The following is a 14,962-nucleotide window of genomic DNA, read 5'->3' on the forward strand; positions in this document are numbered from 1 at the left end:
TCTGTATAAAACAAAGCCTTAACATCTCACAATGCCTTCTGTATTAGCTGGAGAAGTGTTTTTCAAAGTGTGTTTTTCACTTTTGATCCACATTTTCTGTCATATCCAAGACTTTTTTTGTGGACTGTTGTTTTGGCTAATTTAAACTTGCATTGTTTTTTACCTTTGTGTTTTTGGAAACCTAACCCATTAGTTTATAGCGTTTATTTAGACTTGGAAAGGCTCAGTTGTTGAAGCCCCCAAATTTCCCCTGAATAATTTGGGGACTAATTTAATCTTTCTGTCACCAAATATGAGGTCTTGACCCAGAGAATTGAAAAACAAAGAGGCTGGGATATATTTTTAATCCTCATGTAAAATGTGGATTGGATGGATCGATGTCATGTTATCATGTACTAATGTGGATATAGACTAATTCTAAAATTAAAAATTAACCAAAATGATAACAGTTTCTTTCTAAAACGCATACTTAGCACATTCTTTACATACTTATGATAGATGTATGTTTAATGACATTAATAGATAACCAATATTCAGAGCAGCTGCTTGACACATGCCTGTATGCAGCATGAGTACACAGAGGAATTTAAAAACAAACCAAATCCCTTAAACCAAAGTAATTTTCATTTTAATATACCCGCAGTGTTAAAGTAGAACATGAACACATGCTGAAAGCTGACATATGGATTGGATCGGTATTCATGAGCATGGCGTGAAGTTGTTACGAAACTCTTCCTTGGACATTATTGATGGAGAATTTTATGCCAGTGACCTATGCTCCAACGAAACTCTTGACTAGCTACAGCATAGAGCCAATCTACAGAGACCTTGAGGGGCTGGAAAGTGGGGGGGTGAATCTTCTTCCCTCGATCCATGGGAGGATTTCCCTTTGGAGGCTGAATAATGAGCACTGGTCTCGTACGTGTGCACAGGACTGGGGGCAGGCAGGAGGGAATGTACTCACTCGATTTAGAAGCGATAAATTTTCTTTCTGTCGTTGTCTTTCATATGAAATTCCTGGCATAAACCCTTGAACTCAGAAACTCTGGTCATGTCCTTTCTTTATTGAAGAAGTATTTTACTGCCTAACATTATGAATGTGTTATAAACCATACTTAGTGTAAGGTGTCACAATTTTCAGTTTAAAAATGTACCCATAGGCAAACTATGTAGGTCACATCTTAATCATCATTCCACACAATAACTGTCCCCTCTTTTGGATTTGTACCACTTCATTTGAATTAAATAATAAAGGTTCCAAATTAAATCTAATATCCATTTATAATAGGGAATTGGTTTGCTTAAGACCCAGATATTATCCCTCCATTCAGTGCGTTCGCTAAGCTCTCCATTTCTGTCCCTTTATGAATCGCTTCAATATTTTTAAGGGAGAATCCACCCTAAACAAGAACTAACGTTTTATTTCTATGATCTTGGACCATTCAATCAATGTCTGTGCACACAACAACTGTCTTTCAAACACATTAACCATAGAGCCAAGACTATAATCTGTGTTGTCATCGAGAGGCACTTTCCGTTGCGGCTCCATTGACAATGTGGTCTTTATGGTCCTTTATAGCTCAACGAGTAGAGTAACTGCAAGGGTTTCAAGAGTTTGATTCTCTCTGGGGTCACCCCAACTAAAAGTGTGCCCACTACTCTATGGCACTTTGGATGAAAGTATCCACCACATGCCACATATTATATGTTAAGTGGAAATGAGTGGGAGAGTGTGTAAAGCATCAAATGTGCAAGGTTTTTGAACCCAAATGAACTTCATTTCAATATCCCATGAAATTACTGTGGCTAATATCACAGTCTCCACATTTTTGGTCTCCCATTCATTCTAAATGGGGCATCCCCAGAGTCTTTTGAAGACATTATCCTTCTATTTTTGTGACAGATAGCTCATGTTTGCAGTCGTAAGTAGTAAAGTGGCAATCTGTGGAATCTTAATTTTTAATCTTGGCAACATCTGTGGTGCTAAGTGCTCAATGCTGTGGTGTTTCTGCACTGCACTTCCCAGAGATCACCTGTCAACCAAACAGTGTGGGGCTGTGACTCTTTTTCCTTGGATTTTCTGTTGATAAAGTTTGAGTTTCTGTAAGCGGCGCTCTTTTCTTTGTCTGTTCAGCCATGATGGCTATAGCTGCTCATGCTAACCACTTGTATGACACCTCAGATGAAAAAAGCTTTCAATTGACATTAAACACTGTGGCTGATCACTACCCATCTACTCATCTATCTACTATCTAACCAATGGTAGGTAGACAACTTTAGTAAGCTCCTTGAATTACTGTCTTTACCCATGATCATAACTTCTCTATGTGGGTGCATGCCCCCTGACTCCTCCCGGTCTATACCATGTGCACAGGGACAAGACAATGAACTGCCTCAACCTTGGTGGGACACATTTCCAAGGCCCTGTACTGCTTCCATTCCGTCGACATCACGGACATCACAGCCTAATTTGCAGCAGCCTCACGCTGAATGCAATTTACACATTGGGTATAGGGTGAATCATTTTATTCAGTGAAATAGAGTAACAAAATAGACATCTATTTATAGAAAAATGTTGCAGATTATTGCTTTAAATGAACAAAATCCAAGATCATACAATAATGCGTGATAATTCTGTCAGCAAGGACTTTTTGCTACAATGGAATTCTGTTAACAAGGGGCCTTTTAACTTGAAGGGATTTTTTTTCATTCAGTTTATCTGACTCATTGCCATAGTATTTTAAATAACTTAGCCCTCACAGTGTCAAGGCAACACGGCAGCTGATCTTGTTTCTACTCTAATCATCTGAAGCATCATGAATAAAAATATTTGTATGCACAAAAAAAGAAGTGTGCGTAGCTTTTCATGCAGTTTGGGATTTATAAAATCAATTTGATGTGAGAGTGTGTGTACCACTGTTCCTTCTCTGCACCATGTGTACACATATTTTGAAGGCGATTTGGATGGGGGATATTGTGATGCTAAATGGTAAAAGTAGGCATACGCAGTAAATGTAAGACAAACAATGTTCCTTTTAATTCTGCTGAAAAGCCTCAAATCAACTCAAAATCAGCCAAATTTAGATTGGTCATGTTCAAATGGAGTTTTATGATGCTAATATATCGGTTGACCTAGATCTTCTACATCTTTAAAATCCAACATAGAACTCAAATAGCAAGAAATGAATTTAAATAAGAGAATGATATATGCCTGACTTGTTACCTTATAAACAATGTCACAAAGTCTACAAGTATTTGAGATGGCAATTCATTGATCCGGCATGCAGTGCTGTCCCATTGTTTTATACATTAGGATTGAGCGACTTCAACAAAATCAATAAAGGCCTACCATTTGCAGGAATACTCAAATCACTGTCATTATGGTGTCTTATGTTTGTGTGTAATGACATAATGATTGCTTAGGCACTGTTTGAAGACAAGAGCAGACTTTGGCGAGTAAGTCTATTTAGAAGTGATGCAGATTTTCTGAAAATGATGATGATGTGTGGGTTTCAACTTACCTTTATTGTTGTCATTATTATTTTGTACCATTGGGATTTTGTTCTAAGGCCAGTAAATGCCTACAAATCGTGTCCTTTTGTCTTTGGGTTCATAGTCAACCTCATCTACAATCATCAACTTCGTAGCCAGTGAGGCTGAAATTATTTAGATTTACTACTAAGTGTTTTTTTTAGTATGACAGAGTAAGTTTGAATGACAAATCGAATGCTAAATAGGTGAATATTGGTCATTTAACTCGAAAGGCAAATAGTTTGGGGGGTCTAAAAGAAGGTCAAGAAGCTGTCAATTGAAATTTAGTTGCAAATACTACTTCTTTGCATGATTTTGAAAATCTAACAACACTGGCTTGTACAGAAATTGGGTCTAAGAAAAATATTTGAATTCTAAAATTCAAAACAACCGTAAATTGACCACAGCTTGGACTTGTAGTGTTAAACAACCATTCATGGCTAATTGCAGGAGGTGAAAACACTGACATGAATAGCTATGGGAGTTTGATTATTCGGCTTGTTCATATGCGCACGACTCAACTGCTGTTTGTGAAGAAATGTATAGTCTGACAATAAATTTGGATATCCATGTCTCTGCATTTTTTATACAAAACTTTTCTTTGGTGAATCTAATGTTAAGTTTTACACAAGTTCTATGTTGATTGTACATTCATTAATGCATCAGGAAAGATGTGAACGGCTTGGTATGAATGTACTATTGAAACCCGTTCCCATACAAAGTCTTACTTGGTTTTGTTTATTCTACACAATAATTCCACTTAATTTTGAAACACAAGGAGTAAGTGATGTACAACAATATAATGTACGATGGCTATCAGAGGCCACTGACATAAACATAACTGATCTTCCATTTTAATGTTTTATGTATATATATGTATATTTATAAAAGAGGTGATAGTAATAATAATTAATAAACACTCTTGCAGACATTACTGAAGATAACAACCCCATAACAAGCTAAAATAGATTGTAAATGTCCTTAAAGTTAAAGAGGGCAGCATTTCCATCTCCATTTTCTTTGCCCTTGACCGTGGCCTACACAGCGCTGTCACTGGTAAATATCACAACAGACAATCACTTCAAGAAGCTTTGGCATTCACACACAAAGGGCTTTCTGCCCCGTCTTAGCTAGTGGGGCCATCATACATATTGATCGACAGGAGAACAAAACCCATTTTAACTTCATTTTCGGTGCTATATAAAGACTGGCATTTCTTAATAGGGTGCATTGATAAATCATTCATCTGTAGGTAAAAGGGTAAGTCACTGGGATCACTATCTGACTGAAAGCCATCATGCACAAATTACTTCACAGAGGGAAGCACAGGGCAAGGTCTCAAGCTGTTTGCCTGTTTGACAAGCATCCAAGAACTCCTACTTAGTTTGATAGGAAAAACTAAGGGATGTGAGATTATAATGCAATGTCTATATATTTAGGAAATGACTTACCATAATGCGGATAATTAATTGTAAATGACTTTTACTCAGAAGGAACCCCATGAAATCATGGTAAACAATTATGAGGTCCTTAGTCATATGTAGATTAGAGACTGTTTGCACTTAAGATAGGATTCAGCAATGAATAATTCATACCAAATAATTATAAACAAAACAGAGTACGAATGCTACAAGATTATGTTGTGAAATGAAAATTATTTCTTGTAATGCATAACTCCACTTCAGCTTGGCTTTGGAGAACTGATTGAAAATGTCTTTCAATTATTTTTTTTGTCATGAATGTCTCATTGTATTTAGATTTTACACATAAAGGTTATTGCATTTTCAAAGTAGCCTTCCCACAGTTTAGCTACGACAATTATTTTAATACAAAGCTCATAAAAAAAAATGTAATTTAAAAAGCCAATATCCAGTATTTTACTTTGTAAAAGAAGACACCAGAAAGGGTAACTTAAGTAACCACAGTAAGTGCTCTGGACTTCTGTTTCTGAACTATATGGACAAAAGTGTGTTTTCCCTCCTGGCAGTCAACTATTACCAATTTCATTTTTTCATAGCCATAACCTTGGCTTTCTACATTCATAACAGACACTGAAAGCACCCAGGAAACACTGATACATTAAGGGCTCTCAATTATCAGAACACATGGGTCCCTGGGGCAGAATTCCCTATTCAGTCTTCTCCCCTGTGCACTAACATGCCATCTAACAGACGAGCTACGATGCTGCACTTCTCTACACTCACTTAACATCCTGCCTCAAGACAAGACATGTCTGGTTCCCATTCAGGTAATGGAATAATGTAATTTAAAGAAGAGGGGTGGAAAAAAAAATCCTGGAATATTATCTGAAGGTTTTTTTCCAGCAATGTAGCAGTGTTTCAAGTGATAGGCTGTAGTTTATTGTTCTCGGCGATTGCTATGATATTACCATAAACAACACCCATCTGCATTTGTGCAATATATCCCTGCTTACTTACTTCCCCAGGGCAAAGCACTCCAGTCTCACAGTGACTCCTTTGGCAGCCAGAACAGATGTAGGGAAGTGCACTTCAATTTTGGGCTCATATTCACCCATGACACCTGTAAAAGGTAGGAAAGAGGAATTAAAGACATTAGAACCAAGTAGATTGTAACAGCTTCTGACAACCCATCCCCCGCCATTTCCTTCCCATTTTTAGTTGCACAGTGCCACACAGAGACTGGGAACAGTGATTTAAAAACTGAGGGAATGCACACCTCCCTTCGGCCCTGGAATCTGTCTTGCTTATGCGAGCCAAAGATGCAACAACTGAAAAACAAAATGTAGTAGCTAATCTAAATTGCCCAAGGTGTCCTGGTGTTAAGAGCTCTGCTTAGCTCCCAAAATACACATGGTACATTAAATCATGCAGTCTACAGGTCTGGGACTGCACATTACACACACCGTCTGTGGCTATCCACCTTAGTTATTTTCACTTTTTACACACTGCTCATTAATTAGATCATATGGCAGCAATGAATAAACAGACACATAAATCAAGCATGTTTCAGGAGCTTTGAGTTAATGCAGTCAGGTACGTAGCATGCAACTAGATAAATATGCAGTATTTTGGATTTCTTCTAATAGTGGCATTACAATTTTTCAATTATTCTTTGTTTAATTTGATAAAGGGTTCCATGTACATGTGTACTCATACAATAGATGGTATTTATTACTATAGTATGTGTGTAATACATTCACAGGCGTAGCTATGTGTAACACAAAGCACTGCATAGTATATAGTCATGGTCAACTAGAAAATGCAATACAATTTCTGTGGGAGTTAGTGTGTTGCCATGACATTACACATCCACAGAGCCTATAAGAAATAGTAAAAATGCTCAAATGTCATGGTGTCACAAAAACCAACCATTAAGCTGATATGCTCACAAGGCTGATCATTTAAATATTTTTCAATGCCAACATGGAAAAGTGGGGTATTTTCTTTCAGAATTAGTAATCCACTGTTACAATTCACAAACGCATTTGAAAGGACATAAGTGATAGCGTGTTATCAGTATTGCTAAGTGCCACTAGACTAACACCTCCTCTCTTTAAGTCATAGCCAGAGGACATGTTTTCTTTGTTTATTCATCTGTATGTTAAGGGGGCCATCTATATCCATTTGCCAGCAAGATATGTCAGATGGCATTGAGCAAATTTGCAATAACAAAGGAAAACACTCTCATCCGGGATCTAATTACCATTATCCGTCTTATTAAATGGGAGATTGTGATATGAATATTGCATGAGCGTTTTCCTCTTTACACAGGAATTTTAAATACGCACACACGCATTGCTATGAGCACCCACGGATGGACACACTACTAACCCCAGCACCCTCTTGAATTCACAACAAGACATATCAGACCATTTACAGCGCTGCTCCAGGTGCAGTGGAACGTACATGATCAGTAAGACAAATGACCAGCATGACATTTGAGAAACCATAATTACGCGTCCTGCATGTACCTGACACTTTTTATGTGATAAAATGAATGCTGGGAAGAAGGAAAAGGGTTATTGAATTGTGGGCCACTATGTATGGAAAAGGAATTTTATGATATTTGTTCCAAAGAACTTTTCAATTTCAATCTCATTCTCAACATTTATGGCTCCAAAGCAGCCCTTCACATATAATGAATTTGCAATATTTCACTGGCTCATGCCATAGTATATTCAATATCATATTCAGTCCCTGCAGTGGTTGGACTTGATAGAATTGAGAAATAGGGTCTAGGCTTGGCGTGCTAAAACACTGCCGACCTTCATTTGTAGTGTGGCTTTGTGTTTTATGTTCCAATTTTATTTATTAATCACATCAAAATGATGTTTTTTTGTTTTTTTTTCTTTGTTCTTTTGGCAAGCCATGCAAACCAATTTCATAATATGATGCATGCTCTGAAATTTATCAGCAACTCCAAGCTTTAGCATAGAACAAAAAAAAAAAAATGCTTTATTAGGTCTCTGATCCAGTTACAGATGGATGTTTTAAGTAGGTGCCTCTCAGGAATACTAATGCCAAGAAAAGCTTTGAAACTTTAAAAACACACAACACCTGCATTAAAACATCCATTATAGCTTCATTAAACATTTAAATGTACACATTAAAATTTGAAACTCATGTTAATTTTTTTTCCCAGACAATCATTGTATCAAAAACCAGATAACTACTTTGAGAATGAAGACAAATTGCATATAAACAGTACTGGCCAGCAGAAACTCACATCCTTGTCTGCCTGATTGTCACACCACATAACGTCTATGTCACAAATAACATGTAACACATGTTACACGTTACATGATAACTTCATGAAAGCTTACAATCTGGATGGCTATTATATTATTATGGCTGTTATAAATGAATTATACTGCAAATCAGGTGTCAAACTATTACCAGGAAATTGAATGAATGAATGAATGAATGAAAGAGTTAGTAAATAAATCAATACTGTGGACATTTTTAATAAATATATAGTGGCCACTGAAACACAAACTGAGTGAGGATTGTCATCTTTCTTGAGAAGTAATTTGTTTAAAAAAAATGATATATTGCCACTCTTATAATAAAACATTTTATAGCCATTCTATCCTTTTAGTTTAGGGATGCGAATCTCTCTTTCTTGCACCGATTCAATATGAATCTCAATATATAGTTAGCAACTGAATAAATTAAAGATACCATTGAGCGGGCCAAGAATTCAATACAGTTGCATTCATTGATGCATTCATTGCAATATGATATGATTCAAATTGATTCAGTGCCATGAAGAGCAATGCAGAGTTTTCTTGTTATGGTGTCCTTATTTTGAATCCGGCTGGGACTCGTGGTAATTAACATTATTAAGCTATGAAACAGAAATAATCAATGTTAGCCTGATAATGTCATTAGCATTATACAGTATATAGGTAAGGCACCTGTGTAAAATAACTGAAATTTCTGCCCATTTGCACATTTTACTGTGACGCATAATGTACTTTTGTTTGATATTTCTCTGGAGCTTCACAACAAATATAAACTTCTCAATGTCCTCTACGTGTTACATTCTTTCAGCAATGGGAAAATTTGACCCACTGCTAGAAATATGAAAACATTCAATTACAGTCCACCAAAAAAAAGAAACAAATGATATACTGGCTAATAAGTTCTTATAAAGGATCCAAAGAGAACCGCTGTGAAGTGGCAATGTTTCTGCAAATAAACATATTCTGATAGACTAGTGACAGAATAATATGCAATGGTGGGACACAACTATATCAACAATCGCTCACTTACTGCATGTGTGTAAAGTGTGAAAAAGCTTAGAATGATTATCATGAGCAACCAAAGTCTACAGAAAACTTCAGACGACTTCAAACGAGCATAAATGTACGAATGCTTCCAAGTCATTGAATACTTCCAAGTCATTGCTTTGAGCTGTCAAGTCGTTCCAACAAATGATTCCACATCTCGTGAACGCAGCATAAACTAAAGCCACATTCACAAAGGGAGGGCAGCTAGTTGTAACAGAGGGTGTTATGGACGGAGAAAGAAATAGAGACATAAGTATTCTTGATTTTAACTGTCAAATCAGGTCTCCCCAGTCCAAAGTACATGTTTGAATTGGTATAGCCAGTTTTTGCACAGCGGACCTGGTCTCCCCACTTCAGAATGGATGACTGTTACACCCCTACTGCAATACTCATTGTAAAAGTCCACCTTAGTGCATTTATCTTGTATTTATCCTACCTCAGCACTGCAGAAGGTTTTCCCTGAGCATTATACAGTAGAACCAAATCAGTATAATGCAACACAAACTCTAACATCTTTCAGCTAAGTAGTGACCAGACCATCCTGTGAAATGAAATTCTGTTGAAACAATTCCTCTTGGGGATGGAGCAGAATTAGCAGTAGGTAGGACAAAGGTTGCATCTTCTCAATAAATACACTAAATCCAAAATAGAAATGAAAATTATTTTTTAAATCACATCTTTCAAAAGCCTTGAAAGGAAGAATCATATCAATCCAGACTAAGATTTTGGCTAAACAATTCCTTCAAACATCATCAATTAAAGATTGTAAGTTAGGTAAGATGTAATTTACTTCGATAATGGTTAGAGGCTGTGTACTTTCAGGATAAACAGGAATTGGTTTGACTATGCCACCGAAAATATGTTGGTTAATAAAAAAAAAAAAGTATGGTTATTGGTCTAAGGTCTTCAATAATAATTTTCAGAATAGTATGGAAAACATGCCCCTGAGGGGACGACGTGCCCCTGCAAACATTATGCTACACTGATACAACTGTCAGCGTGGAGAGAGAAAATGTCTTATGACAATAATAACACCAGCAGGGCCGCGGTCCCAGCAGCAGACACAGGGACGGACTGAGCTTCTGTCGAAAAATTACTGTTTGTTCTTCTTCTTCTGCAGAGCATTGGAACAAAACTATGGGCTGGCTTTATTGGGAATTGAACATTTGTACGTTTAGTGCTATATGGGTTTTTTAAGGGCTGATAACCGATAGTTTGGATTGACATTTTGTGCCAATACTCAACATGTTTCAATTTGACCATTTTCAAAATTCCAAAAAATGACAAGTTTTTAGTACTTCCCCCTTAATTATATTCTTGAGATGGTGGAAAAGCCTCTGAAACAGCATTTAGACCGCCATGGACACAAAGTCTCATTGAAACACAGACTAATGAAATTCTTTTAGGGTCAGCAGCTCTTAATAGCAGGGTGACCCAACCCATCTATTCAATGGTGGGGGAAATTCAGGGATACAGTAGGCCTTTATATGAATTATTAATTTACAGAAAACATTACAACATTTGTGGACCCCGGGAAGAGTAGCTGTTGCCTTGGTAACAACTAATGGGGATCCAAATAAACCATAAATTATTGAAGTTCTTAGTTAATAAATGTAATGTCCAATCGATGTCCAATGTTTCACAAAATGCCAATATTAGACTAATATATCTTCAAACTAATATATCAGTCCAACCCGACAATTTCATTTTGCTATAATATTTTTTGTTTTTGACACACATAAGCTTCATATGTGCTCTGATCCAAAATCACCTGTCACTGCTCTCCACAGTGATATTATGCACCTGCTTCTTTTTACAGCAAATTTTACATATGAAAGAGGAAATGAAAGGGGGGTGGTTTTGAGATGTATGTCTGTCTAATAACAGTGCATTAGTCCTGAGTTCTGTGCTTAGCCTTGCTCTGCTCAATGTGGATTGCGAAGTGAAGATCAATGACTTCCAGCAGGGTATAATGGAGCCCAGATGCTTGTTTTGATTAAAAGAGTCAGGGCTGGAGCAGACAGTGGTGAGCCACACACAGATCCAGCTTGAACTGTCTACTCTGTAATAATCACTCACTTTTACTGAGGCACAGATTGCGGTGTCTGATTGGTCAGACTCCAATGACTGAGGGGCGCACGCAGCCTGGGAACATTTGGATGTCTGCTGTGAGGTGTGCCAATGTAATTTTCAGCATTTTAGACCCAAATTCTGAATATATAAGGTCGCTGAACATCCATGAGATTTGCAGAGCAAGAGCTGCCAAGACATTCTTTGGCATAATAGGCCTACAGCTGTAGAGATTTGATTTGGCCATGTTTGTGTTACTGGTGAGAGGACCCTCCTCCAACCCACATATCATAACCACATGTCACAATATGGCTACCACAAATTGACTTCTTCTCTGCCACCCGTGGTTAATAAAAAACAAACTAAAAATAATCTGTCTGTTCCTTCATCAACCGATGTATCATATTAGTACATTGATATCAGGCTGACCACATGCCCTTCTCATTTTGCATCTTGGTTAATGAGAGGAACAAACCGATTTAGCATGGTAATGTGCTTAACATTAGTTAGTCTCTGAGGACCATTTCACACAAGGTTATGCAAATACAGAGGAAGAATGTTGCTGGAAGGGATGTAATCCGTAAGAGGTAAATTTGTGTTGCAACATTTAGCGCAACCTGGTTCCGAGGCACAGAAGCCCTTTCACAGCTTCACTGGGGATGTAATCTCAATGGTTCTTTGAAACCTTGACAATGACAGACACCTGTGTGAGGTGATGGACATGTCTCTGTGTAGTCAGACGTCAAGGCTGTAGGTGAAACCTGCACCTGAATCCAACAAACAGCTCCCGAGCATGGCTCCTGAGAGGCTAGTATAAAAGAGTGAAATCCCATCCACAGCAAGGGCCATTGATTCAGTTAATTTTATGCTGGAAAATGATTTCCCTGATGGCCAGTTTCACCAAAGCACATTGTGAGTGAAGAAAGCTCCCCACACCAATGTTAAAGCATTGCTCACTATCTATTTTCGGTGTGTATGGAATTCATAACACCTTCCCTTAGCATGAGGTTCATTGGAAAGCAGCAGAAGACTGCACCAACTTTAATGACTGTATCTGAACTCACATTTTTCCAAACACATTACAAAATAATAAAAAGCACGAGCAGAATGTAAAATCTGCTTTTAGATTTCCATCTGCACTGACCAAATTCAGAGCTGGGAAGCGGTAATAGATCTCAAAAGACATTTTTATGCTTTTAAATGAAAAGAGAGGGCACTCTGTGATACTTTCAGCGAGACAAATCTGTAAGGTTTAGCCAATGAGATCCATTAGCTTTGATCTGGCCAATGCATTTATCCAAATCAGGAGCCATCACCTACGAGCGGAGCAGTATGTCTGTGAGCCTCACCATCGGTTTTCAGCGTCAGAGGCGTGGGCGGGCTCAGGACCCTGGCGTTGGTCACCATGTTCTTCACCAGACAGATGTAACTGCCCACGTCCGAGGGTTGCACCTTGGAGATGTACAGGTTCCCAGTTTCTTGGGAGATGAACCGCCGACTGTCCTCAGCAACGAATGAGGGGAACTCATTGAACACCCAGCTGTAGACAATCTCTGTAAAAGCAAGTAGAGAACATACAGATGAGAACAATGCAGGACTGTAGTACTTGAGTCCGGTCTTGAGATCACTTTTCTGACTTCTTTGACTTGTCTTGGCCTCTATTTTGACTTCGATTTGTCTTGGTCTTGACCACTACTCGATGTTAACTTGGCTTTTTCCCACCTATCCAAAAATGTTTGTTTATTCACCTGGTCCACCTTTGTTTATTTTCTCCCCAGCAGAACAAACAATTTAAGGTATTACACCTTTGTAATGGTCATCAAAACATCTATGTCACCTGCAGATATCTCTGCTGGTCCTCAAGAAACTCCTGAAGTATTAATTTTATATTTGGAAATACGCTCACTTTTTATTGCTTATTTTGGTCTTGGTCTTGAATTGATTTGCTCTGGTCTTGGTCTCAACCTTGGTCTCAACCCCCTGTGGACCTGGTGTTGGAACTGACTTGGGCTTAAATGTCTTGGACCCACTTCTTAATTTATATGGCGAATTATTCACCTAGAAGTCTTAGAAGTGAGCAAAAACAATAACCCTGGGAGCTAAAATTACTGTATGGTAACGTACTGTAATTCGTTGTGCCTACAAACGGTCTCAAAATAGGTAATTAATGATAAATACTAACACATTTTTCAACAGTCACTTGAGTCACTTGTGTTGTACACAGCAGTACACTGTTTAGGGCCAATCATCCCTTAGAGCAATACACGAATCCCAGTGCTGAAATAACAATTCTGAGTGATCACAGTCACACCATGACACATTTGCTTCTTGATGCAAATTGTGTTTCACAGGATAACAACATCCCTATCAATACAGCATGAGCAGTGACCCAGTGATTTGAAATTCACAATTGTAACATTTGCTACATGCCAAGGCCTTCACTGTAGCTAGATTAAATCCCTCTCTTGAGCATTTAGAGGAGATTCTGGATTGATGTTTAGAAAGCGTTTTCCACTGCATTCATCACTGTAAAATGATTGGCCCAGATGATCGCTCAGAGTCATTATAATAATGATATAATAATTTTTATGTGAAAACTGATTAATATTGATCTTGTCATCTTGTAGATGAGAAAACCAAAGCAATGGTAGAAAAAGCACTCCACATTATTGTAGAGCCGCTGTCACTGTTGTTCCCAATATTTGGACTTAGGGATGGATAAAATTAATCAATTTTCCAATTAATAGTGGAAAATAACAGACATAACAGTCTACGGGGGTTGTTTGGCTGAAGCTTTTCATCCCATTGATCGTTTTATCTTTTCTTTTATCTCAAAGAACCACTTGAGGTGAGGCAGAGTTTTTGGAAGGCTGTTGGGTTGTACAGTATGTATTATATGACAAAGTCCTTGAGGTTTTGTTATTATTTCTCAGTTAGAGATCACAGTAAGAGGGGATAATATGTGAGGTAATGGGGGATCAAAAAGTGATCATCTGACAAGTATGGACACAGTCTCACATGAGAGATAAAACGTTTCTGTTTCATATGTTAAGACATATGTGTATATTCATTTGATTTCAGGGCTTCAAAAGTGTGATTTCTACCTATGGGCCTCTCTAGGCCAATTAGAGTCCTTAAGTGATTATGCTGTTTATAGCTGAGACTGGTATTGAATGAGAGTGGACCTCCTGCAGTCTGAAGGGATAAATACTGTAAAGGCTGTACCTCGCAATGCAAATTGTTCTGAGGGCAAGTACACATCAAAATGCAACCATGATAGGCAATTAAGAATCATCATCAATTACCTGGTCCATAAAGGTCCAAAAGCCTCAGATGCTGTATGTGACTACACTAAACATATGGACCATGAAAACGCTTTGTACTGTATAGGTAATGTTTCATCAAGCTCAGAAGATTGTTAAAACATGCTTTAAAGAAAAATTGGGTTACTGATCTTCTTTGCATGACTAATCAATAATAATAATCTATAATCTATAATAATCTAATAATTTTTTTTTAATCTATTAAGTGGGAATATTATGTACATATACTGTATATTGTGTACATACAGTAACCAGGAGCCTCCCA

General features: G+C 37.6%; 1 protein-coding gene across 1 annotated transcript in view; it reads right to left on the reverse strand.

The window, feature by feature from the left end:
• cntn5 (contactin 5) overlaps window positions 1-14,962 on the reverse strand; it is an 80,069-nt gene that overhangs the window by 32,954 nt on the left and 32,153 nt on the right. Inside the window, exons 6-7 of the mRNA XM_078284078.1 lie at window positions 12,724-12,927; window positions 5,970-6,072 (exon numbers count right to left, since the gene is read on the reverse strand). Coding sequence (XP_078140204.1) covers window positions 5,970-6,072; window positions 12,724-12,927 — 307 coding nt within the window. The remainder of the gene's footprint in view (window positions 1-5,969; window positions 6,073-12,723; window positions 12,928-14,962) is intronic.

The sequence above is a fragment of the Centroberyx gerrardi genome, chromosome 6 (assembly GCF_048128805.1).
Source record: "Centroberyx gerrardi isolate f3 chromosome 6, fCenGer3.hap1.cur.20231027, whole genome shotgun sequence".
In the NCBI taxonomy this organism is placed as follows: Eukaryota; Metazoa; Chordata; class Actinopteri; order Beryciformes; family Berycidae; genus Centroberyx; species Centroberyx gerrardi.